This window comes from Bactrocera dorsalis, chromosome 2 (assembly GCF_023373825.1).
Source record: "Bactrocera dorsalis isolate Fly_Bdor chromosome 2, ASM2337382v1, whole genome shotgun sequence".
NCBI classification, from domain to species: Eukaryota; Metazoa; Arthropoda; class Insecta; order Diptera; family Tephritidae; genus Bactrocera; species Bactrocera dorsalis.
Window position 1 is genome coordinate 265,601 of NC_064304.1, and position 23,544 is coordinate 289,144.

A 23,544-nucleotide genomic window follows, 5' to 3' on the forward strand; every position below is an offset into this window, starting at 1 on the left:
ATAATATTGCCTTATAATTGTGCGTGTTATAAAAAGCTTCGTTGCTTCCCGCATGAATTCACAGCAGCTTTTGTAGAACATATGTATGTATTAACGAAAATGTTATTAACATTATGTGGCAAAGCGTTGATAGAGAACAGAAAATGTTAATGTCTATTGAAAACACAAATGTTAGTTGGACCAGAGAACTTAAAGCTTAAAGTTGTTGAAGTGGAAGTCAACATCCTTACCGGAAATTATCATCTTCCTCTTGTGGATGATCCCATGTTTTTCTTGGAAAACGAACAACTATTTGTTAGCGGTGCAATATCACTTAAAAACCCTTCATGGTTAGAAAAAATACAAACTGCTTCTAATCAACACATTAGTTTAATTGTAAACGAAGATTGTAAGTGTGTTTGTGCTTTAGGCCTTGTTGAAGTGGAAGTCGACATACTTACCGGAAATTATAATCTTCCTCGTGTAGATATCTTGGAAGATGCAGGTGAGAGTCTGAATACAAATGTAGATATTGGACAAATTGAAGGAGCATTTATGATGGGTCTCGGCTATTGGACGTTTGAAGAAATAGTTGTCGATGAAAATACAGGGAAACTGAAGACGAACCGAACATGGAATTATAAACCACCCGGAGCTAAAGACATACCGATAGATTTTCGCATTGAGATGTTTAGTGGCAGTCCAAGTGCGGGCATAGGCTACTTTTTATTGTTTTATGTTAAAAGTCACAACAATTCATTAATAAAAAAAATATATTTCAAAACATAAGGATTTTTTCAATATTCATGTAAGAACCATTTGAACATTTTTTTTAAAAAATTCAAAATAAAATCACACAGCTATTGACAGGGTACTGTGGAATCAAAGCCAGGAAAAAAAGATGGAAAACGTTAACCAGAGGATCGGAATCCAAGTTTTTTATATATACATACATGTGTGTTGTATTACACACTGACCGACATATTCGGCTTAAAATTTGTTAGAAAAACGGAAATCTTTATATGGGAGTTGTGGTAGTACCGACCCAACTTTATTTATTAACTTCATGCCACATATCAAAAATATGTTCCCTGGATTTCATTAAAGTATCATACTTAAGTACAATCACCAATCATATACTTATGTATGTAGTGTTAAGTCAGTCGGATGTTCGAAAATCCTTACAATAGTTATATGGGCTCTAGTTCTTGTATATATTTTAGGAACAAATGATAGATACTGGGGTCCACATATTCGGTACCAGGGGGTTTTGGTTGGATTTGGGCAATTTTTGGTCACAACGTGGCATATTTAAAAAAAAAATTATTAGTGCAAATCCTGTATATCCCGTTGCATCAATTTCTTCCTGGTTTGTGCACTGGAAAGTGAAAGAATTCAAAACTACATATCAGATTTGGACAATATTGTAAAGTCATTAATAACAACAAGAAATAACTAATTTTAGTACTATTAAAAAGTGAAAATTTGTGCAAAAAAGTGCTGTGAATGTATATAAAATAAAATATATGAGAACAGGTGAATGACTCTGCGTCACCGTAGGCAAATGTACTGAGTGCGCGCCGTTACTTGTGTTATAGAGCCCATACACGACACACAAGTGCGTTCGATCGGTATGTGTACGCATGCGGTTTACTCGTGTATGGGCTTGTGCGCGTGCCGATCTATGTTTGCGAAAATGTTTGATTTTTTACGATCGGTGCGCGAACATGTATGTCGTGAATGGCGTTGTGAGCGCCGAACAGTGAAGATCGCGGACAATTGCAAGTGTTAAGGGGAGAGCCTGCTTTAGAGGCTTAAAAAAACGAATTTTTTGAGGATTTTTTTGAGAGGGAAAGAAATAATTGATTCAAGTGAAATTTCTAGGCTTTATAGTTACTTATATATTTGAACATCTTTCAAAAAAATTTTGGTTAGGAAATCTTTGATATTCTGCCGTTGGGAAGCAATTGCCCGATGCATCTCGCATGTGCATTTTTCGGACGGCGGGCAGGATGCAGGTCGCATTTCTATCAGAAACAAAAAATCAAAGAGATTTATTTTTTTTTATTTTAGTTTATTTTGGTTAACAATATGTTCAAGCTTGACTTTTCTTAGTTTTTTTAGTTTAAATAGAAGATAATTTTATGCCAAAGGTAAAAAACTTTGCCCCAATTCCAACTTTGCCCGCCAATTAAGAATAATCGTAAAAATGAAAAACCGGTAAATCGCGCTTCAAAGTTTTCGCTTTTTGCCCAAGCGCTCACATACATACATACATACATATGTATCTGTTAGACTCTCGGTCACTATTTCCCTTCTAGCTTCGGCAATATTTCGAATTCCAATCTATAACTTTGTTGTTAGATAATTTTTAAAGAGATTTAAGCAAAAAAAAAATCGTTTGTTTGAAGCAGGCTCCCCCCTTAATAAAGATTTCGTATCAGAATTTATTGATCTTATAAAAAACGAATTGGCAATTTGGCAAACGAAAAGTGACAAATATAAAAATAAAATTGAGAAAAATAAAATCTGGAATAACTTATAAACGAAATACAAAGAAATAGATAAAAATGCTACATTAAGGCCTAACTATAATATGCATAAGCTAGCTTAAGCCAGCGTAAGCAACTGTCCGAATACATACAAATTGTATGTTGCAACTATAATGTACTTTACATCACATTTCGTCAAGTTTTTTCAAAAGTCATTTGAAACGAAATATAAAATCAAAAAACCGAATTGTTTATTGACCATTTTCTCTTCTGCATGTAAGTACATTATAGTCATTCAAAAGTCTACTCTCCGTTCCTTATGCATTTGACAGGCTTTTCGTTAATTTTTTGACAGTAACATACGGCTGCATACGCATATTATACTAGTTAGGCCTTTAGAAATAAATTCGAAAAATGTTCCGCTTGCCTGTCGCACATGTTAACTGTGTGAAGAACGAACACAAAATGGATTTGTGTGCCGTGTATGGGCGAAACGAATTCATACAGATCGAACGCACTTGTGTGTCGTGTATGGGCTCTATTATGCAGGCATCAACAAGTTTCATTACGGGGCATCTCGACAGGATAAAATCTATGTCTTACTAACTAATTAATAATGCAAAACATGTGACTTTTAGGTAATAAAAAAATTAATACTTATAATAAAATTTTTGTAGTAAAAAAAAAATCAGATACTAGTTTTCGAAATGCCTCCGAGAAGCAACTGTAATAGAAAACTCCTTTTTTTAACTTTGGCTGTCACGTCGATGTGAGCTTTTTAAAAATTGTCACCGAATCTAAGCGGAGAATACGATTTAAGTTATATTCGTTTATATTTCACAATATTGGCAAATCTCATAGAAGAAAAACTAAAAAATTAAAAAAATATAGTTTAAAAAAACTAAAAAACACGCTTTTAAAGCATATCAAACTAAAAACTGAAAAATAATTCTTTGTATAAACTAACAATAATAATGAAGGAAAAATTCCTGCATTATTGTGAGAAAAGCGTGGGGTGCTTTGTGACATATTTTTCATATATCGAGCATTCCACGCTATTTTCACAATAATGCAGGAATTTTTCCTTCATTATTATTGTTAGTTTATACAAAGAATTATTTTTCACTTTTTAGTTTGATATGCTTTAAAAGCGTGTTTTTTAGTTTTTTTAAACTATATTTATTATAATATAACACAACCGTCTTAATACTCGCTCTTCTAAATTTCATATTACCGAAATGAAAATGCCGGCGGCATATGTGCAAATGGGATATGTTGCCTCTTCGAAATTTTCATAGAAATGAAAGCTGCGCTGTCAAACTGCTGAAGTGATAGCTTATTGCTTACAATATATGGTAAACTAATTAGTTTGCCATATATTGTAAGAAATAAGCAATATGGAGTCTCCACAGGCAATAGGCACGGAAAAACAGTTAGTAAGAAATAGATTTTATCCTGTCGAGACGGCCCGTTACAACATATGGCAAACTAATTAGTATTCCATATATTGTAAGCAATAAGCGAAATTCGTGGTTGCCAGAATGTTCGATTTGGTAACAATATACTATATAATAGCACAACCAGTGAAAAACGCTACCTTCCTTCCTTCCTTTTCCTTCCTCATCGGCAAACTGTGTGAACAGTGAAAAACGTGGTAAAAACGCAGAAATCAGCCATCTTTGTTTATTTTCATTTGAACATTGTTGTCATTGCTCAATGCGCATATGTATATAGTTTTGAGCACATCTTTGTTTTCAATTACAATTTTTTACAATATAAAATATCAAAACTGAAAACAAACTATTAAAAATAGTTTATAAATTTATAAATAATAGCATTCGACTCTGATTTTGAGTTATTTTAAGAAAATTTCAAACATATTGAACAGATTGAATTATAAAAGTTGGTAATTACTGCAGTATATCGATATTGGCAACCCTGCGTTGTGAGAGATCAATCAGCTGCCACGTTATCTGCGGCAAAAATGCAAATGTCGTGAATTCTCACGTCATCCCACGTCAAAGAGAGAAGGGAGAAGTCACTGTTCAGTTACATTGCGCGCCCACAAGATAGGTCGTGCCAGCTGACTCGGCCACGATTTTACGTTTTCACTGGTTGTGCTATAAGGGCTGTTGGACTGTGCATCAGACACAGTTCTAATTAGGGTGTTGCTTAGTAAAGAATTTTAGGCAAAATGTTCTATACTTGAATAACGAGTAATAAGCGTTAAGTTGTTTGAGTGAGAAATAATAAAGATATATCAATTTAATTGAGACTTTGATTTAACAATCCAGCTATAGAACTCAGGTGTAAGTTACAAAGCAGGCGATTTATTGATAAATCGACAATTTACCAGAATCATCCAGCCTGTTGTATCTATAATCATTCAGTTTTCTTGTTTATTGTTATAACTTTGCTAACTTAACTTTAATTGCACTTTACGCAAATAAGAAAATACTTTCAAATAAGCATTACCCATGTCATACGTTAATTTCTAGAGATTGCTGACAAAGAAGAAACTCAGAAGGGGTATTCGCTTGCTCTTGCAAGATTCCAGATTGAAAAAATACTATACCGAAATGTACAAGGGCACGAGAGCACCCATTGCAGAATCTAGTGATATATGAACGGCTGATTCGGTCAATTTATTGTGAATGATTATTATGCATGGCTATTGTGAATTGGCGAACCTTCTGCATACATTTTTAACAAAAAAAAAAAAACTGTAACAAATCTTTATAATTTAAATAGAAATTATAAAATCTATATATTTAAAACTTACCTGTTGAGTTGAGTTGGGCTAGAAATTGCCCTTGTCGCTACATACGACACAACTTTTAACACAATTTTGAGGCCAACTTCATTTTGAATATTCACTTCGTTGTTTAAACATGAGTTCAGAAGTTGTTCCTTTACTTATTATAAATGACGCGATCGCTTTGACAGCCGAAATAAAATGGCGAAATCATTTGAAATCGCACGACCAACCCAAACACGAAAATTTTGATTTTCATCCAATCAGTTAGTACAACTCATACAACTGCCCCATATACGCAACAAGCGTACAATTCGATGAAATTGGTACAATAATTGTTGCGTGTATGCCTTCCATTAGAGTATGAACTATCAACCAAAGCATGGAAAGTTGTATGTGAATAGGCCATTAAGGCGAAGGCTTATAGCAGAAACAGCGAACTCCGCTCCTCCCTTACTTAGTTGCCGCCGTAGCGAACAAAATTTGTCAAAAGTTGAGCCCGTAGAAAACAACCATTCTCTTTTGTTTTCATTTGAACAATGTTGCCATTGCTCAATACGCATAAGTATGTAGTTTTCACACACATCAAAGTTTTTAATTACAATTTTTCATAATATAAAATGTCAAAACTAAAAACAAACTATTAAAAATAGTTTATATATTTATAAATAATAGCATTCGGCTCTGATTTTGAGATAGTCTAAGAAAATTTCAAAAAAAATTTAAGACTATTTTTATAATTATATCGAGACTGGCAACCCTGCGTTGTGAGAGGGCAATCAGCTGACACGTTTCTACGGGAAAATGCAGAATTTGCTGATTGCGCTCTTAGTTATGGTCCGATTTCGCCCGTTTGCATAACCAAACTCCTTTAATGACCATGTATCAGTACATGTTAAAAATCGAAAGATATTTATATATGCCTATAGAAATAACGTCGTTTAATGAAAATTTCAAAAATATTTTGGAAAAATGGAAAAAGTAGAAATTCTACTTTTTTGTCTTATCTTATGGACAAATAAATCCATTTTCTGGTCTTCCGTTATGAGATATTTTTATGAAATTAATGTGGTTTAGGTTGAAAAAAAAAAAATGAAATTTGCCCTGAGCCCCTTTAGAGCAAAACATAAGAATGTTAATAATATATTTACGTCAGAGTTTGGACGTTGGTATGTCTTTAATACGGAAAATACAAGTACATACATACATATGTGCTCAATTTTCCTACCAGTGTGTTTCTCTGACTTGTAGCCCTTTACGTCGACTTTAAACCTCTGTCAAGCTTCGACAAGATAAGTATGTATGTATTTCATTTATATTCAAGTCATTGCTTACATATCGCTATGACGAACATACATATTTATATACATACATATTGTATTGCTTATGCATATGATGAAGACAGCCCTCATAATAATTTAACTTTTAATAATGAAATAATTGTGAGCCATACTTAGAATTACAGCACAACTTTAGTAATTGATTTTAGCTTTATAATTTTTTAGGATACAAAAGAGATTTAAGTTCTAGAACAGTTATGTTGTTGTTGTTGTAGCGGCAGAAAACACTAGAGTTGACAGTCCTTGGTCGAAAAAAAATCCGGGTCCGTTCCTGTTACTTAGACCCAACTGTCGTGGGATCAATTCAGTTGACTGTATAATGCTACTCTCTAGATATGTATTTTTGAATAACTAACTAACTAACTAATTAGTATTGTACTAATATAAATTGCATACATAATTTTCTAGTCATTTAAATTCAATGTGGTTTTTGTGTAGCATTTCCATTTAATTTACGCTATTGTCTATAAGTGGATGAGTGCAATAATTGTAATTTAGTTGAATGAACTCGTGGTGGTGAAAGCGAAGTCAAAGGTAAATATGGACCAGGGTTCTCAAAACCTATTGCACCTACCATTCCCCCACCACCTGAACCGGTGACCCGATTTCGTGAGCGTTCATTCGATAAAAACTCGACAACTGGTTGTGGTATCTCTCCTCGGAACGGCTGAACTTGAGGTGTACTTCTGATGAGCTGCTCAATTTGGGAGAGACCGTGTGCTTGTCGCCTCGGATTTGTGCTTTCAAAAGTTTCCAATTTGGGTGGCAACACTAAATTACCATCTACTATGGATTTCCCGTCAAATGTAACAACAGCGCCGCTTGGTAAACTGGAATGTGGAATCTTACGATTATCTGGTGGAAGATAATATGTGTCTATGCGCTCTGCAGCTTGAGCTTCTCGGTCGTTCTCATCATCGATTTGTTCCATTTCGGACATTATATCTTCGATAAACAAACTCTGGTTTCCCGGCTCAATCAATGAATCTTCGTCTGGTTTATCATTTTTCATGGATGTTTTTGTCACTGCACCATCAAAATTGCCAGTGGCTTCGCTACGCTCATCCTCCATTTCTGATAAATTATCCTCTATTGTCAAATTGTGGAATTTAGCACTATTAGGGAAATTTTCTGATATATTTAAGCTAAGCTCATTTAGATTCGAACTTGGCGAAGATAAAACAACATTATGTATCATATTAGTTACATTGGTGCTATCGAGAGGTGATGGAATAAACATTGGTTCAAAATTTTGTGTTTGTGTAACTTTTTGCGCTGTAAGGAAGAGTGTGTCCGTCTCCATTACTTCGTCAATTTCCAATCCCGGATCTTCGCGACGATGAGCTATTTGATTTATGATGAGATGTTGAGGGCGACCATCTGTACGTATAATTGGTCGAAAACCACTTTCTATTACTACTGAATCGGGCTTAAATCCATTCTTAATCTTTGTTGACTTGGGTTTATCATGTTTTTTTGAATTTGTATGACTTTCATTGTTAACAAAAATAATAGTCGTATTTGATTCTTGTGGTACAGTATCATTGTATGGTACAGGTATACTGGAGCTTAATTTTGTATGTACCAATGGCGCTTCATTTTTCCGATGTTCATTCAAAGTCGTTGGTTCACCAAGCAATAATACGGAAGCAGCTACAGATTGAATCGGAAATAGTTTTTCATTTAGAAATGTTTTTAAAAGTCCGGGAAATGTCTTACGGTAATGGCTAACTATAACGGATGGTTGTGGCACAGGTTGTATGGAAATTTGTGGCGCACGTTGAGGCAAATATGGTAGTAAAGGTTTAGCCGATGGCAACTTCTTGAGGGGTCTGAGTAGTGGACGTCGTCCTGGTAATTTGACGGCATGTAAGAGTTCAGCGTTCTGAGGTGGTCGAAGAAACTCAGATAGACCTATGGGTTTTTGTGCTGGAATATTAGTAAGGTTATATAAATGATTGTGAGATTTTGTATGTTGTGAATGATGATGCAAAAGATTTAGAGGAATTGATGATGTGGATGATAGTGTTTTTTTAGAACTCGCTTTTGAAAATATTTGTGGATTTTTTTCATTCAAGTTGACATAATTTTCGCCATGTAAAATTTCCGGCACTGCTGTAGAAATAAGTGGTCCCAATTGTAAAGTTTCTTGCGGTGTTTCAGCAAGGGAAATTGTTTCTACAGCGTTTTTCTTAATGCTTGTCACTGGTTTCATATTAGATTGCTGCTGAAATTGCGTATGTGAAATTTCCATCGGATTATCATATTTTATTTTCGGAATGGTGCTCATACTGATATTTGCGTTGTTGATGTTTGTGTTCTTTATTATGCTCTGCTCGAGAGCTTCAGCAGCTCGGATTCCATCTGAAATCAGTTTAGTAATCTCTGATGATTTCGTTATTTCAAAAGATAATTTTGGCGGAGTTCCATTCATATTATGGTTTTTAAGCAAATTTGTTTGGTGCTTCAATAAAAAATTGTCGTTGGGGCTGACCTTGGTTTCATGACGAATCGATGCTTCGGCATCAGCATCAGCAGGATTAAAATGCGGCGCGAGCTCTTCGTGCTTCTCCGAAGCTGATGCAGAAAACTCTGAATCATCGCAAGTATCGTGAACGTGAATTTTCCAACCCAAGTAACGATGTGTAAAACACTGATAATAAACGGTATCTGGGGTATTTCGATCGGGAGTCCATGTTATGACACCGGGTTCACCTATATCACATTTTAAAGTAAGAGTACGTTGATAAGCACCGAACGATTGATAATCATCTGCAGGTGGGCCATCAACATCCGGAGTCCAATTGCAAAGCCGACCAACTCCAGTCGGTGACACTTGACCAGAACGAGATCGATGTACACCAGCAAATATGCGAACGGACTATATGTTGAAAAAAAGGGAAAAGTATGGTATATGCATATAATGTTATTGCGATGACTATTTAATGTTAATAATAAGTATAGTATATCATACCTTTTTGTCTTCCTCTCTTTTATGTTCGTAGCCACCTACAGAGTCATCGGTAATGTAAAATGGATGGTATTTTGCAGGTATATCGGCATCAATACCACCTTCTACCACAAATGTATACGTTTTTCCACGCACAACATTAATTTCTGGTATAAGTAATCCATTTATATACCAAGATATACCCCAACCAACATGTCCTAAATAAGAAAAAAATTGTGAAGCACAACATGTATGTATGTATATGTACACCTGCATATTCGATGAGTGTACCTGTTATTGCAGAGTAACCATGTTTCCCTCCTGTGGGACCCATCTGTGCATAAAATACCCCATCTTCGGGCTCATAGCATTGTATAGCAGGAATATCCCAGGCTCCATTGGTGCTAGTAGGCTTTGGCGTTGGAATGGGCTGTTGATGAGGACGTGCTTGTTGTAAAGGTCGCGTCTCTTGGCGTCTGCTTGGGCTTTGTAATGCTTGTGGACGATTATCGTAAAACTCTTCAGACTGTGTATTATTTGAACTTAAAGTTATTCTATGAGCTGAGTAACTCTGAAGATTACTTTGTTGATTATCATCATAACTATCCTCTTCACTTTCACCACCTGTTTTCGAGCCTTCAGGTGAAGGACAATTCCAAATGGGCTGTCGGCCAAAATCAATTCGAGTGGAATATCGTGTAAAATATGTGTGGTATGAGGCTTCATTACGTTCATTAAGTGGACCTATTCCCCAAACGATTGCTTGAGACAAATTTACTAGAATCGGTACATCTAATGTGTTATTGGATTGCAGAGATCGTTGATAGGTGACGATGGAATATCCATTTACCCATGCAGCATTTAGTAAACGTATTGTGTTTGTACCGTTCTGTGTTTGAATTTATTGAAAATTTATATTAGCTTATATAAAACTTGACAGCTTGGTTCAGCCAATACTTAACCTCGATATTAACTTTAGGACATACACCAAGTCCACCAGAACATTGCGATTTATCGCTCAAGTAATAATCCACTGCAAAACCTTTACCAGTATCTTTTTCAACCCAAGCAACTACAACATCAGAGCCAATCATTTTGCTTTCCTCGTGATTTTTAGAAACACCAAAGGACATGTATTCGTTATCGTCTACGATAAAATAATTGATATATAGTAATCGAATAGTACACACATTTTCATTCGAGTTTAGCTCGAATTTCGCTGTTAGTAGAGGTAAATTGTAATTATAATAAATCAATAAAGTAAAATAAACAATACAACATTCGAAGTAAGATAAAATTAACTTTTAATAAGTGAGGATAAAATACTAACGGAAACTGTTCAAAACAAAATTCAACCTACAGCTGAAGATTGACAGATTATAGTATAGTATTAACACTTTTGGACGCAATTAAACTCCACAACCAACAAGCCCTACATTCAGAAGTGCTAATAGCCATCGCTGCGAGTATAGCAATCTTCTTGAGTCCATGACTAAATATGTATATCATAAAATAATTAGAAACCATCATTCGCATCAAAACAACATCTAGAACTAGCAAATAACGTCGTTGCAACAGCCAAGACGACAGCAGAAGTATTGCACTAGGGGAATTTATACAAAACCATCGGGAAAAAAATTTTGTACAATTGTTTGTACATATGTATATAGAAATAATCATTGAATATAATAGTTTACAACTGAGAATTATTTTTTAAAACTGAACAAGTCAGAAAAACAAAAGATATACACCCAACTCCGTGTAAAGGATTTGAAGTTACACGGTGGAAAAAAATTTTTTTTTTTGTAAAAAATTTTTAATCTAGTATGGTTTCAAAATCACTGTCTTGTAATTACAAGTATGTTTGTTTTTACCACATTAGCACACATTTTATTCTCATGATATTTACATTGCTGAAATGGATATCTCCAACGATGATACCCAGTTTAGTCCAGTTCGTCGCTACCAATTGCGCTTGTTATCAAGTAGCGATAAATAATTATGTAGCTATGTAAATATGTTTTCTTTATTTCTATTCTAATTTTTCTGTTCTTAATTTACAGATTTCTTTTGTTTTTGCTTAATCTACCCATTTTTCACCTGTATGAATTTTGTATTTTAAGTTTTAATGCTCAATAAAATGCCATATGAACATACAATTTGTATGCATATCTGAAATTTAATAGTTTTCAAAATTTTTTGCACGATTTTTTAAAGTAAATATAGTTCTTTATTTCATCTTACACGGTTTTCAGATGACATGGAACGTATCCCCCATTTTACTATAGGAAACGCCTCTCGTTTTACACGGTAGATACGTTCCTCAGGAAACCGTGTATCAAGTATAGAACAATTTTCGTTTGCTTAACAACCCTTAACAAAATCGAAATACGAAAATGGTATATATCCAAACACCATCTTTTCCAAAAGCGAACTGAATAATTGTGTTGTTGTTTTCAGATATTTGTTATATATTTTCAGTCGAAATTTCTAAAAATCCCTTTTTTGGCATTCATGAACTAATTTATTAATCATATATTAATACATAGGTACATATACGTATACGTGCATAGATATTCCACATAAACTTACCTAATTTCGCAATAAGTTGTATGACAATACTATCGCCCGCAACGGCCCATCTCACTTCAAATGCTAAATCATCATATAGAACTTCACAATTTAATCTCGACTGAAAAATTGTTGAAAAAATAAAATAAATATAAGGACAAAGAAGGTACAAGGGGGAGCTTTAAGGAAAATTTTACTAAATATTCTTTTCTATACGATATGTCATTTATTCGACTTTAGTGTTGACTTTATTAGATAATAAACAAGTACACATGTTTAGATTTCAATTTTTTATAAAAATCGAATCTTTTCATCAATCTTGTGCGTGCTCGTGCGCTACCAGAAAGCATTCATGTACTCGTACTTATACAAAAAAATGTGCAGCTGTCTCAGTTGATTTTATAGCTTGAGTATGCTTTCTGCAGTAAAAATGTAGGAAGTCAAAAGATGAAAATAAATACATGTTAAGAATTTCCATTAGATCAAATGAATTGGAAATGTAATGCATATATTATAATAATAATGGCATACGTTTATCTGCATATGTATGTATGTGTGTTTGTACAAATCATTATCACATCTAATTATATTAACCAAACCTAAATAAACCATTTAAAAATAATTGCATTTTAAGTAACTCCTTCTCGGATGTGGTGAAACTTTATTAAAGTTAATTTGTTATTGCAAATTCATTAACGTTACAGAATAAACATAACTGCTTATTACTTTGTGCCAAAACCTACTGTTATTGATTTCTAGAGCTGCTCAATCGTTTAAATAGAGCTTAACATAGTAAACATATTATGTACATACATACATATGTATATTTTTAAGAAAACTTTCCAAAAATCAATTACATCTTTGGTAAGACTGTATCCATATGTTTTCATCATTACTTTATTGAAACTAGTCACACTAGACATTAGTTTGAAAATAAATAAATTTGTTAATAACATTATGTTAACATGTTTATTTATAATAATGCGTTAGTTACTTGTTTATGTATATCCTTGATATGTGCAGTTTTAAATATAGAATTTTAAAATTTATTCAAGATATATACATATTTTTTATACAGTGAAAATAGGTGCGGCTTAAATGCAAATACTTCTAAGCAAACATAAAGGAGTTACACACTTAAATATTTATGTAAGGAATAATGAAACAAAATATTTTATTCTCAATGGCTTTTTAATGACTAAAATTACAATATTGCTGGGAAACAATATTAAGCATATTGTTCTTACAATTTAGTGTGGGGATTTATGAAAGTCGATTTTGCACAAATAAATTGTTGTGTTTACATTTTTACATATGTATGTAGATAATACAAACAACGCTTATATGACATATACATATGTGCACATGTGCATTCATCTACCATATGTTATATGGATATGTGAATTGTATTGCAAAAATCTTAAACAGTACATTTCAAGTTTAAGGTTCAAATTTTATTCTTAAAGTTTAATTTTTCAATGTTTACGGTATATAGAAAAATCGTAAATATCTAGAATTAAACATATTGATTAAGACAATATATTCTTTTTACATACATACATGTACATATAATTCCCTTTTATACAAAAACACATATGTACATATGTATGTAGACTGAGAGTATTAATAAAATATTTTTGTGGCTCACGCTTTTTTATCAGTCGAAAACTGTTCCTAATTAATTTAAATAAGTGTATATACATATGTTTAGGTGTTTTTTTTAACGCAGACGTCAAATTAGTACGCTGTGCATGCGTAAATAAATGTACATAAGTGTATAAATGAGAAGATTGGCCTTTGTTGTGGCTTCATGCCATGATTCAATTGCATACATATGTATAAGTAGTTCTAAGATTGTATTATTGGAGAGCTTGCCTCTTCTTACGATATTTTTTAATCGAATATCAAATAAAAATGTTTATGTTTTTCTGAAGTCTTTCTTTTTTATATTTTGATGCTTTTGGGGCCTCATGAAAGCTCACAATAAAAAGAGAGTAAACAAATTGTTATTTTTTGTTGTTGTTTTTGGACTAACTACATAACCTTAATAATTTCATCTTGCTGCATATGTTCAAATAAAGTGCATTCTTTATTTCCTCATACGCGATTCAGTTGAATTACACGTTGTGATAGGAAGTGTATAAGTTCCTACTTCTTTAAGAACCATTCCTTAAATTGAGGTGCGTTCGTTTTGACGAATGTATACTACATACATATGTAAGTAAAGAATACTTTTAGGCTACAATCAAATATCAGAGCAAACTTCATATTAATCAAAGTTTTTGGTTTTCCCTTACGTACGCCTAGCAGCTAGTACCTTCTGGAAATTATATACATACATATGTACCTCTAAAACACCCTATATTAATGAAGTAGGCAGTCAAAGTTTTAGACAAAATAAACTTGGATTCATGTCAACAAGCCGCAAACAGCAAAAAATAGATATTTGTGATAAAAGAAATATAAATAAATTAAATGAAATCGCATAACATTAGTTCCACAGTAATTATACAAAACATGTATGTATGTACATACAATTATTTATGGATATGTGGTATGTATACACCGTTACAATGGACAATGGCAAAAATTATTTAAGTGGTAAATTAATGAAGATCTGAAATTACACGAACAAAAAGAGTGTGGTAATATCTTGACGGCAAGTTTATGTACAATAATGCGTCGATTAGGAAAAAATGTGTATTATTATTAAATTAAATATACACATCTACTAATATGCGTTATTTCCTACATATAGATATGTATATATGTATGTATGTATGCAAGAAATTTTATATACACATATGTACATACTTTCGGGTCAAATTAATTTCAGTATTTCGGCCTTATGTGTTGCTGTATCTTATGCAATGGGACAGTAAATATCATGTACATGTAAATGTAATTTTCTATAATAAAACATGAATTGATGAAAATATTTTTCGCTATTTGCTATTTAAATTAGCAAAATAAAAATAGCAAATCAAATATTTAGCTAAGTAGTTTTCCAACTTTTTATATATAGTTTAACGTCGTAATTAGATTTTTTAAATTTAAGCATGCGCGTGCTTTTTTACCTGCGGGCTAATACCAAGCATTTTTAATGATGGTGGCACGTTTAATCCCTCCGGTATGCGAACATGGCCAAAGTCGACTGTGAAAGCTTCACACCAAACCCCAAAGTGTCCTATGTCAAATATTGTTAAGTCATCGGGTAAAGTGAGCACAATAGTTTTGCGATCATAGCGCCGTAGTGGAATTTCTTTCCCATTCTCATCAGGTATGCGGAGACCTTGAGGACTGGGTCGGTGTCCACGACCGACCCAGAATTTGGCATCTGTGTAAAGAAGGAAATAAAAAAATGAAGACATTGACCTGACATTTCTTTTCTGCTACGTGGTAATACAGGCCCGTTATTTTAAATGTGTTTAGAAAATAACAAAAAAATTTAGAAAATCTCGTGAAAAATTGGACTGAAGGTCATTCAAAAAATATGAAATTTTTTACCTGGTGCTTCACCATCGTAGCTAAAGTTTGGTATTAAAAGGGTTTGCGCATCCACAATTACAATATTATCTGAAGACACAGCATGTACGCCCTTCAAAGATGCAATTTTTTGAGGTCGAGGAAAATCCAAATCACCTGGAATAGAAACGTGACCAAAATTTACGGCGAACTCATCACACCAAACCGAAAACCATTTAAAGTCACGTAATGTTTTTCCATCGGGTAGCGGTAATGTTATATCTTTGTTCCGATAACGTCGATTAAGGGCAGTAACTCCTCCTCGTTCATCTCTTAGGCGTTGTGCTCCGTCGTTGCTAGGTTTCGCTGTGCTTCCCACATAGAAGTACGCCGCTGCATAAAATCGTAAACAATTATGATGCAGTACGTTAAAAAATAATATATTGAAGTATTGAATGCAAACTTCTTCAAAATAAGATAACATTAAAAAATAAACTTCAAAAAATAGTTTTTTTTATCAGACTAGCAATGAATTTACCTGGCGCCTCGCCATCATAATTAAAGTTTTTGATAAATAATGTACGAGAATCAACGGCATACACGTCCCCCGAAACGCCGTGGTGTAGTCGTGTTAAAGCACCTATTTTTGTACCATAATAGGGAAAGGAAGCACTGACTAGGATGTTAACTGAAAAGATTAAAAAACAATAGCATGCCTGTCGTAATTACAATATATATACATAGGTGTGTCTGTGTGTACATATTTAAACTGTTAGAACCAGTTTTTTCGGTATTAATAATGACTAAATGAGTACTTTAGTGTAATTAGAATTGGAATAATGTTTAAAATAAAACCTTATTTACGCTTACCTATTTTTGAAATAATATCTATGTGTATTTATATTTTGTCTTATATCTCTAAATATTTCCTGCAATTAGAGGAAATATTCAATATTCATTTCTAACTAAAATATTCCTTAAAAATTTATATACATCATATGTTGCGGTATACGAGTATGTATGTGTGAGTTGGATGATGGATGGTAAAAAAAATAAATGAAGGATCCTGTTAATACCAAAGATTTGGTATTAATGGTTTAAATTATCATAATTGAGATATTAACATGAATATATCCAAATATAAATATACATACATATGTATATGTACATATATGTCTACAAATTTCTCAAATAATTTTCATCCAAAGCACTTAAATCAGTTGTGATTTTAAAGTAGAAACTCCGAAATCGGGGGTAATAATAATATTATAATAAACAACGTAAGCAAAAAATAATTAAGTCCTAAGGCTGAATTATGATTCCGATGTGGTAAACCATGTTTAACATAACGACATAATGCTATGCTAAGAGCCGGATTCATAGAAAAATATAGTTTTTGGGGTGATAAGTTAAGATACGAATAAAGCTATTAAAACAAGAAACTTGATTTTGGTCCGACAAATGAGCAGTCTCTTGACAACTGGACAGACGAACAGCGAATTTATGAAAAATTTTGTGTTTCTTAAGAATACCCAGATGCTTCTGCCAATGCCCCAATGCATATTTTTATCTTCTCAATCGTTGACGACTCTACGGTTGCCCTTAATGGACCTCTTCAGTTTTAGCAACTAAAAAAGACACAGGGGACCACGTCTGGAGAATATGGTGGCAAAAGCCAACTTTTGTTCTTTCACAAATCCTGCCATTTGTAGCGAATTGCTTCGCGTAAATTGCGTATAACTTGCTGGTAATGTTCTTTATATACACCACGACCCTTTGACATAATGCACGACACCCCTGAAATCGAAAAAAATCTGTAAGAAAAACCTACATGCTCGATCTAACTTGGTACTAGAAAAACCCACGGGCCTGTTATGTTTTTAAAATTGATGTAAATAAATCCTCAATATCCATTGTTTTAACATAGTATGTACTTGTATGTAAGCGGAATTATTGTTTAAAATCATCAAAACATTTAAAAAAGTATTAACCGAATATATGTAATACAGCTAACATATGTACATACATATGTGATATCCCTCCTTAAAAATAGGTCTAATTTCCGTCGTTTAATGTGAGATACTTGTATTTTTATGAAAGGCTAGGCACATATTCTAAATAGAAATGTTATGGTAATATAAACGGGTGAATAGAATTATTAGATTTAGTTCATAGTTTTTTCCAAAATCTTTTGCTAGCCCCGATGTAATTTAATGGCTAAAAGTTTACTTTAAAGTCAATATATTTTAAAGAAACTTTTTCTTAAATCGTAATTACACAATTTCCTAAATGCTTATACAGTTAAATTCTCCAATACGGACAGTCCTCACAACCGGATAGTTATCATAACTGGACCTATTTCATGAACACAAGGTTTTCATTAATACTTTGATAATTTCTACAACCGGGCATGAGTACGTTCCAATGATCAGGCACGGACAGTATTTTGGAAAGATTTCGTTTTTTATCTCGTATCGTTATCTCTGATAAACGGACAAAATTTCATAAAATGTGTCAAGATAAGAGTGTACAATTCTTAGCTCCCGCTATTTTAAATTCTTATTAATTTTGTAGTGTTTTGCGTCTCGTCTGGTTATGGGCGACCTTATGGAAAAAAATGTTATAATTGTCACTCCATCACTCCTGGCTGACATTCGCTCGCATTTATTATTTCGGTAAAATATAGTTCTGAGTTGCAGCTTGTGACCCTAAGAATACATTTTGAACACACATTTTTGCCACGCACCCATATGTGGACAGCTCCTTTAGCCGGATAAAAAAATTGCGACGATGGGTGTCAGGTTATGATAAATATCACTGTAATTTGGAAGTGGAACTGTGTTTCCTTTTTTTTTTATATTACAAAGATATAATAGTACAAACATTTGTCAGAGAAAAAAAATTAACTTACACAAGTTAATTATGTATGTATGTACTCCTGTACATATTTATTTTTATTAGCGAAGTGCGCACACAAAATACTGCACTGGTCGTCGTCTCGTAACCATTGGTTATTCAGTCGACGGTGAGTCGCGCATCCATCAAACTGCTTATGACCTACTTTTCGCAACATTTTCCGTTTTTTTGGTATTATTGTTATATATGCGAACTTGGAACAAGGGTACAAAAGACATGCAGACGAGATGAACAAATCGAATAGCCAATGGCCAACCGACAAAAACATCAACTGATTTCCTCTCAGTAGTAGCTCAACTTACAATTTACAGATGAAGTAGCATTAGCAAAATATATGTACTCGTACATATGTACATGCAGTCACCTCTCTTCGAAATTGAATCAAGGAAAAACATACATCCATATTTATATGTATATTATGCTAATCAAATTGAAATAAGCGTAATCGCAATTAACTTTTCTCATCTACCTACATATGTGTAAATGCAAAAGTATGTTACCATGTACATACCTTTATATATATATACATATATATATAAATAATGTATATGTACATATATATGCATATGGTATATGTGCAGCGCATCGTTACATCTATCGCAACAATATGAATTTGTTAGCGGGAGCGTAAAGTAATCGGCAATGTCACTAACTATGGCTTTGCAAACAAGTGATGCAAGTCTATGAAGTTTACATACATACACATACGCATACATATGGAAAAGCTGGTAATTTTTGTTGCTTTGACAAAAGAAATTTTTATTCGATAGACAATGTTAAATTAATCATGGATGAATGTACATACGTATATGAAAAGTATTATATTATATAGTAAAAGGATATTGTTTTTCTTTCTATAATTCTATTCTATATTTTTAAAGTCGCCAATTCTACGATGTAAAACTATTAGTTTATATTTTAATGCAGTGTTGAATACTCACTTCTAACGCATATTAATCCAATCAAAGCTTTCAGGAGAATCTGCATGAGCGGAGCCATATTATAGTTGGTGAAATGATGTTTTGAGGTAATGCGACCGTTTGAATTATGATACATTAATTGATGTACATTCGCAGTTTTTTATCAATTAAGATTGTTTGAAATGTGTATATCTGAAACTTTGAAAACTGCTTGTATAAAACAGAGTATCAGATATATGTATGTACATATATGGATGTAAATGCAGGCATAATATGGAAAACAAAACAAAAAACACTATTTTTTTAATTCAAAAGCCACTTAGTTGTATTAAACTATTGTTTATTCTGCTCACAAGCCACCCTTATTACCCTGGATTGTTATGAAAGTATTAAAAGGAAGATTCGGCTCTGATTCTCTAATTTGCAAATTTCTTGTTATTCAAACAACTTTTTACCAGTTTAACTTAAAGCACGGACGCAATCGATGCTCACCACAACAGCGAAGAAACAAGTAAAATATATATTTTTTTGTATGTAGTATATGTATGTATGAAATAAGTTTTTGTCTATAAATGGATAAAATTCCGCTGAAGCAAAGCGAACAAGTTCCCGCACTGCTCTTTTAAACACGTCCGATTGCTACTCACAGTCAAACCGTAATAAACATCAAACGTATTGGCCAGACTCGGTTAGCCAAAGCCAAAGCTACGAAACTACTTGACTGACTCGAAAGCAGACATACAACCAAAACAATAGATATTCATAGTTTTGGCTGCTGTTGTAGTTTCAATCATAGTTAATACAACACAATGTTATTGTTACCAAGGTGCTGGATTTGCATTTTGGTACTGGTACTTACTGAGGAGCTTATATTGTTATTTTTGCCCCAACAGATGTGGTGTGCATCAAGAGAAATGTGTTTATCTACTCACCTTGGTGCAAAGGTAAAGTTTTACTATAAAGTTATGCGGTAACCAACATTTCAGTTTTATAAAAATAGAGGCTGCATATACGCTTTTCTAAACAATGCAAACATTATGTACTTATGTTTTTATACACCGCAATTAACTTAAATCATTTAAACTAAAAAACGTATCCATTTTGTGAAGAATTAAAGAAATGAAACAGTTGTAAACAAAAAGTTGTCCTAAAACCTATTTTCGGACACTTCTTTCTATTTAGAATATGTACCTATATAAACATACATACTTATAAGTATGGAAAACGGTTTCACTTTGCAGTCAATGATTTTAAATGAAGTTGAACACATCTGTATGAATATCACTGTAATGATCATTATACAAGAATACGCACGTACCATATAATATGTATAGTATGTAAATACAAATGTAGTCGATTGTTTTTGGTTGATGATTGTTGTAGATGCTGATAATAATAGTGTTGTGGCTGCCAGTGAGTGAGTATATTTTTATGTATATATGTACACTACGTAAGTATATACCTGTTTAGGACGTTAATTCTGTATACCAATGCAAACCAGTAAGGCTGCTTTCGTAAATGGATATAATGAAACTATTGATCCACCCACATAACAGTGCTAATCAGTAGCTGGACATTAAGAATAAAAATGCAGAACTCTGATTCGAAAATATTAGATAGATAGGTTAGGAGATTGAATCTAAGAGGGATCTCACTTGGGCAGCTTAGAGCACCGGCCTCTTGTGGTAAAATAAAAGATAATTGTCTCAATATACTGTAGATAGGGACTTCTGATCAAGTCTGACACAATTACGGCAATTTATTTATATATATCTATGGCGCCTCTAAGAAATTGTAATCGTAATTGACCGCCCTAGAACCGTGATTCAGCAAATAATTGTCATTAATACTGAAAAGTCAACACAAGTGGTGTGTACCTTCAGGTATGCAATATGTCTACAAGTTATATAAAGTAAACTCGAAGGTCGAAAGTCAACCGGACGAATGCAGCTCATATTCAACTTTAACGTAAGAATTTTTTATGTTTTAACTCTTTTAGTATTTTTAGATATAACCACGATATAGTTTTAATAGTTTGTGAGATCTGTTTTAGATTGAGGTCACTAAATTATTATACTTTGCGAAATTTGTTGATAAAGTATAAACATGAATAAACCTATGACTATGTGAAGACTAACTTTTTAGTGCTAATAATCATAAAAGATTCTAATCTTTGAGAAAAACGTACAGAATGGATGTGGAAGAAAATAAATCCAAATCTAATATAGATATTTATATAAAAAGCAGTGCCACTTTTCGTTGTAATTTTATAACTTCAGAACGGGCTCACCTATCCAAACCAAATCTTTGGGCTTTGTTCTCACTATTTTGTAAGTTTGCGCAAAATCGGTCAAACGGCAAGAAATAAATCTGTTAACCCTGTACTTGTACTGAAATTGCACGGTGATCACGAATACGTCGTGCTATTTTGGCTAAAATTATTTGTGCTGCTTTTAATTATAACAGTCAGATTGATTATGGTATGTACGCATACATTGGATTAATGTCCGCAATTTGTCCACATTGTGATCAGGCTAACTTTCAAAATGATACGTCCGGAATGTATTGTGCTAATGGCAATGTGAGATTGCCAGCATTAAAAACTCCACCCACAATAATAAATATTCTCTCAAATTTTTAAACGGAAATTCAAATTATTGCGGTTGCTACAGCGTTTCTTGTAGAAAGGGAACATGGGGACTCCAATCTGTAAACGCGTTTTCCACTCTCAAACGAAGAGTTTTGAAAATATCTAGTTCAAATTTGGAGAGAACATTTTTAACGTCATTCGCTATCGCGCTATGGAAGCTTTTTTGTTTTTTTTTTGAAATCTTTCTATTTTTTTTTACGAAAAACTGTCGAAAAAAGTCCAAATAGATACTATTTGTTCAAACCACCGCCATTTTCATAATTAAAAAAAAAAAAAAACATAGAAGCGCAATAGCGACTTTTCTACAGATTAATCAACTTTTTAAAATTTTTATTTTGGACCAAAACTGCGGCCGCAATCGTGAACATCGTACAGGACTCTTTTTTATGTGTCATTTTAACAATTTATTTTACTATTATACACCCAATAAATAATTTTGTATTTGTCATGAGTGTATTTATTTATTTATACAAAATAAAATCGGACTGATTAGTTAATTTCCACATTAAAAAAATATTGAAAATCCGTGATTTTTCGTAAGGTCACACTGAGGAGAGATAAGTTTTAAAAAAGCTACGAAATAATAAAATATTGCGAAGTACGTACCGGTCCGCTAGTTCTTAAAATGTAAAATTTATTTATTTTGCAAGTCCACACTAGTAGTACACGTAATTTTCAACATAACCATTATATAGGGATGGGCGGGGTAGTCACTATTTTTTCCTTTTTTCATTATGGGGGAAAACTAATGCCGTAAATATTTGCTCTGAATGAAATTGGTTAATATAGCTTTACTTCTTTGTGAGATATTTTCTCCAAACTTATTATGGTGCAGGGCCCAATTAAAAAAAAACATTTCACATTACGGTTATCGTATAGTTCTCTACCAGAATTTAGCAATTTTTCACCCGTTGTTATGGTGATTAATGCTCTCCTAAATCGTTCAGTATTGAGTCGTCACAGACTGGCCAATATGTGTACAATGTCAATAGAATGTTTGGAAATCTGTGTAAAAGGTACAAGGGGACTGGGGGAAGTATTGCCCTGATTTCATGTAATGTATAAAGTTATTAGAATTCGGAAATTCATTAAGATGCGGTATGAAGTCAATCGAAAGTCCCAAAATATTTATATTAGATATATGGAGATTGACCGATATAAGCTACTATATATATCTCACACAACTCATCGTTCCGTCGAATGCTATATTCATTGTGGTCGACGCACACAGAACTATAACTCTTCCGCAGAACTTTTCTCTCGAAAACTCGTAACGTATGGCCTGCACCATATACAGGACGAGAATAATGAGAGACTTATAGAGTGTAATATTTGATCGTCTGCTTCTCAATTGCCTACCTGTTGGCAAGAGTTATTAGCGGAATTTATGCAAATTCCGATACATATATACAAAATCCCTAATTGTTTGAAATTTTGACCTGCCTCTGTACTATACAGTGTAAAGGTTTGGTTCGCCTAACGGTTTTGGCTAGGATCTAGAACTTT

At 33.1% G+C, this 23,544-nt stretch overlaps 1 protein-coding gene across 10 annotated transcripts; it reads right to left on the minus strand.

Annotated features, from left to right (window-relative positions):
- Positions 1-6,679: 6,679 nt before the first annotated feature.
- Positions 6,680-20,056, minus strand: LOC105233257 (protein Skeletor, isoforms B/C). Of its 10 annotated transcripts, none has more exons than XM_011215294.3 (11): positions 19,844-20,056; positions 19,410-19,586; positions 16,091-16,240; positions 15,595-15,945; positions 15,165-15,424; positions 12,109-12,208; positions 10,479-10,663; positions 9,808-10,405; positions 9,541-9,734; positions 8,286-9,447; positions 6,680-8,219 (listed from the first exon to the last, which is right to left on the minus strand). In XM_011215294.3, exons 2-11 carry the CDS (start codon positions 19,522-19,524, stop codon positions 7,024-7,026), a joined length of 4,311 nt encoding a protein of 1,436 aa, XP_011213596.2. In that variant the 5' UTR covers positions 19,525-19,586; positions 19,844-20,056; the 3' UTR covers positions 6,680-7,023. The 10 variants fall into 10 exon arrangements, with proteins under 10 accessions (XP_011213596.2, XP_011213595.2, XP_011213593.2 ...); XM_019992835.3 differs by lacking the exon at positions 6,680-8,219 and having other exon boundaries at positions 8,496-8,930; positions 9,061-9,447; XM_011215293.4 differs by having other exon boundaries at positions 6,680-9,447; positions 19,410-19,580; positions 19,881-20,056.
- Positions 20,057-23,544: the final 3,488 nt, after the last annotated feature.

Bases quoted from the DNA above. Each gene is read 5' to 3' on its own strand.
- LOC105233257 (XM_011215293.4), bottom strand. From the start codon at position 19,524: ATGTATCATAATTCAAACGGTCGCATTACCTCAAAACATCATTTCACC. The intron at 15,425-15,594 runs GTAAAAAATTTC...TTCTTTACACAG, and splicing joins CTACGATGGTGAAGCACCAG to ATGCCAAATTCTGGGTCGGT. The intron at 10,406-10,478 runs GTTAAGTATTGG...ATTCAAACACAG, and splicing joins GTCCTAAAGTTAATATCGAG to AACGGTACAAACACAATACG.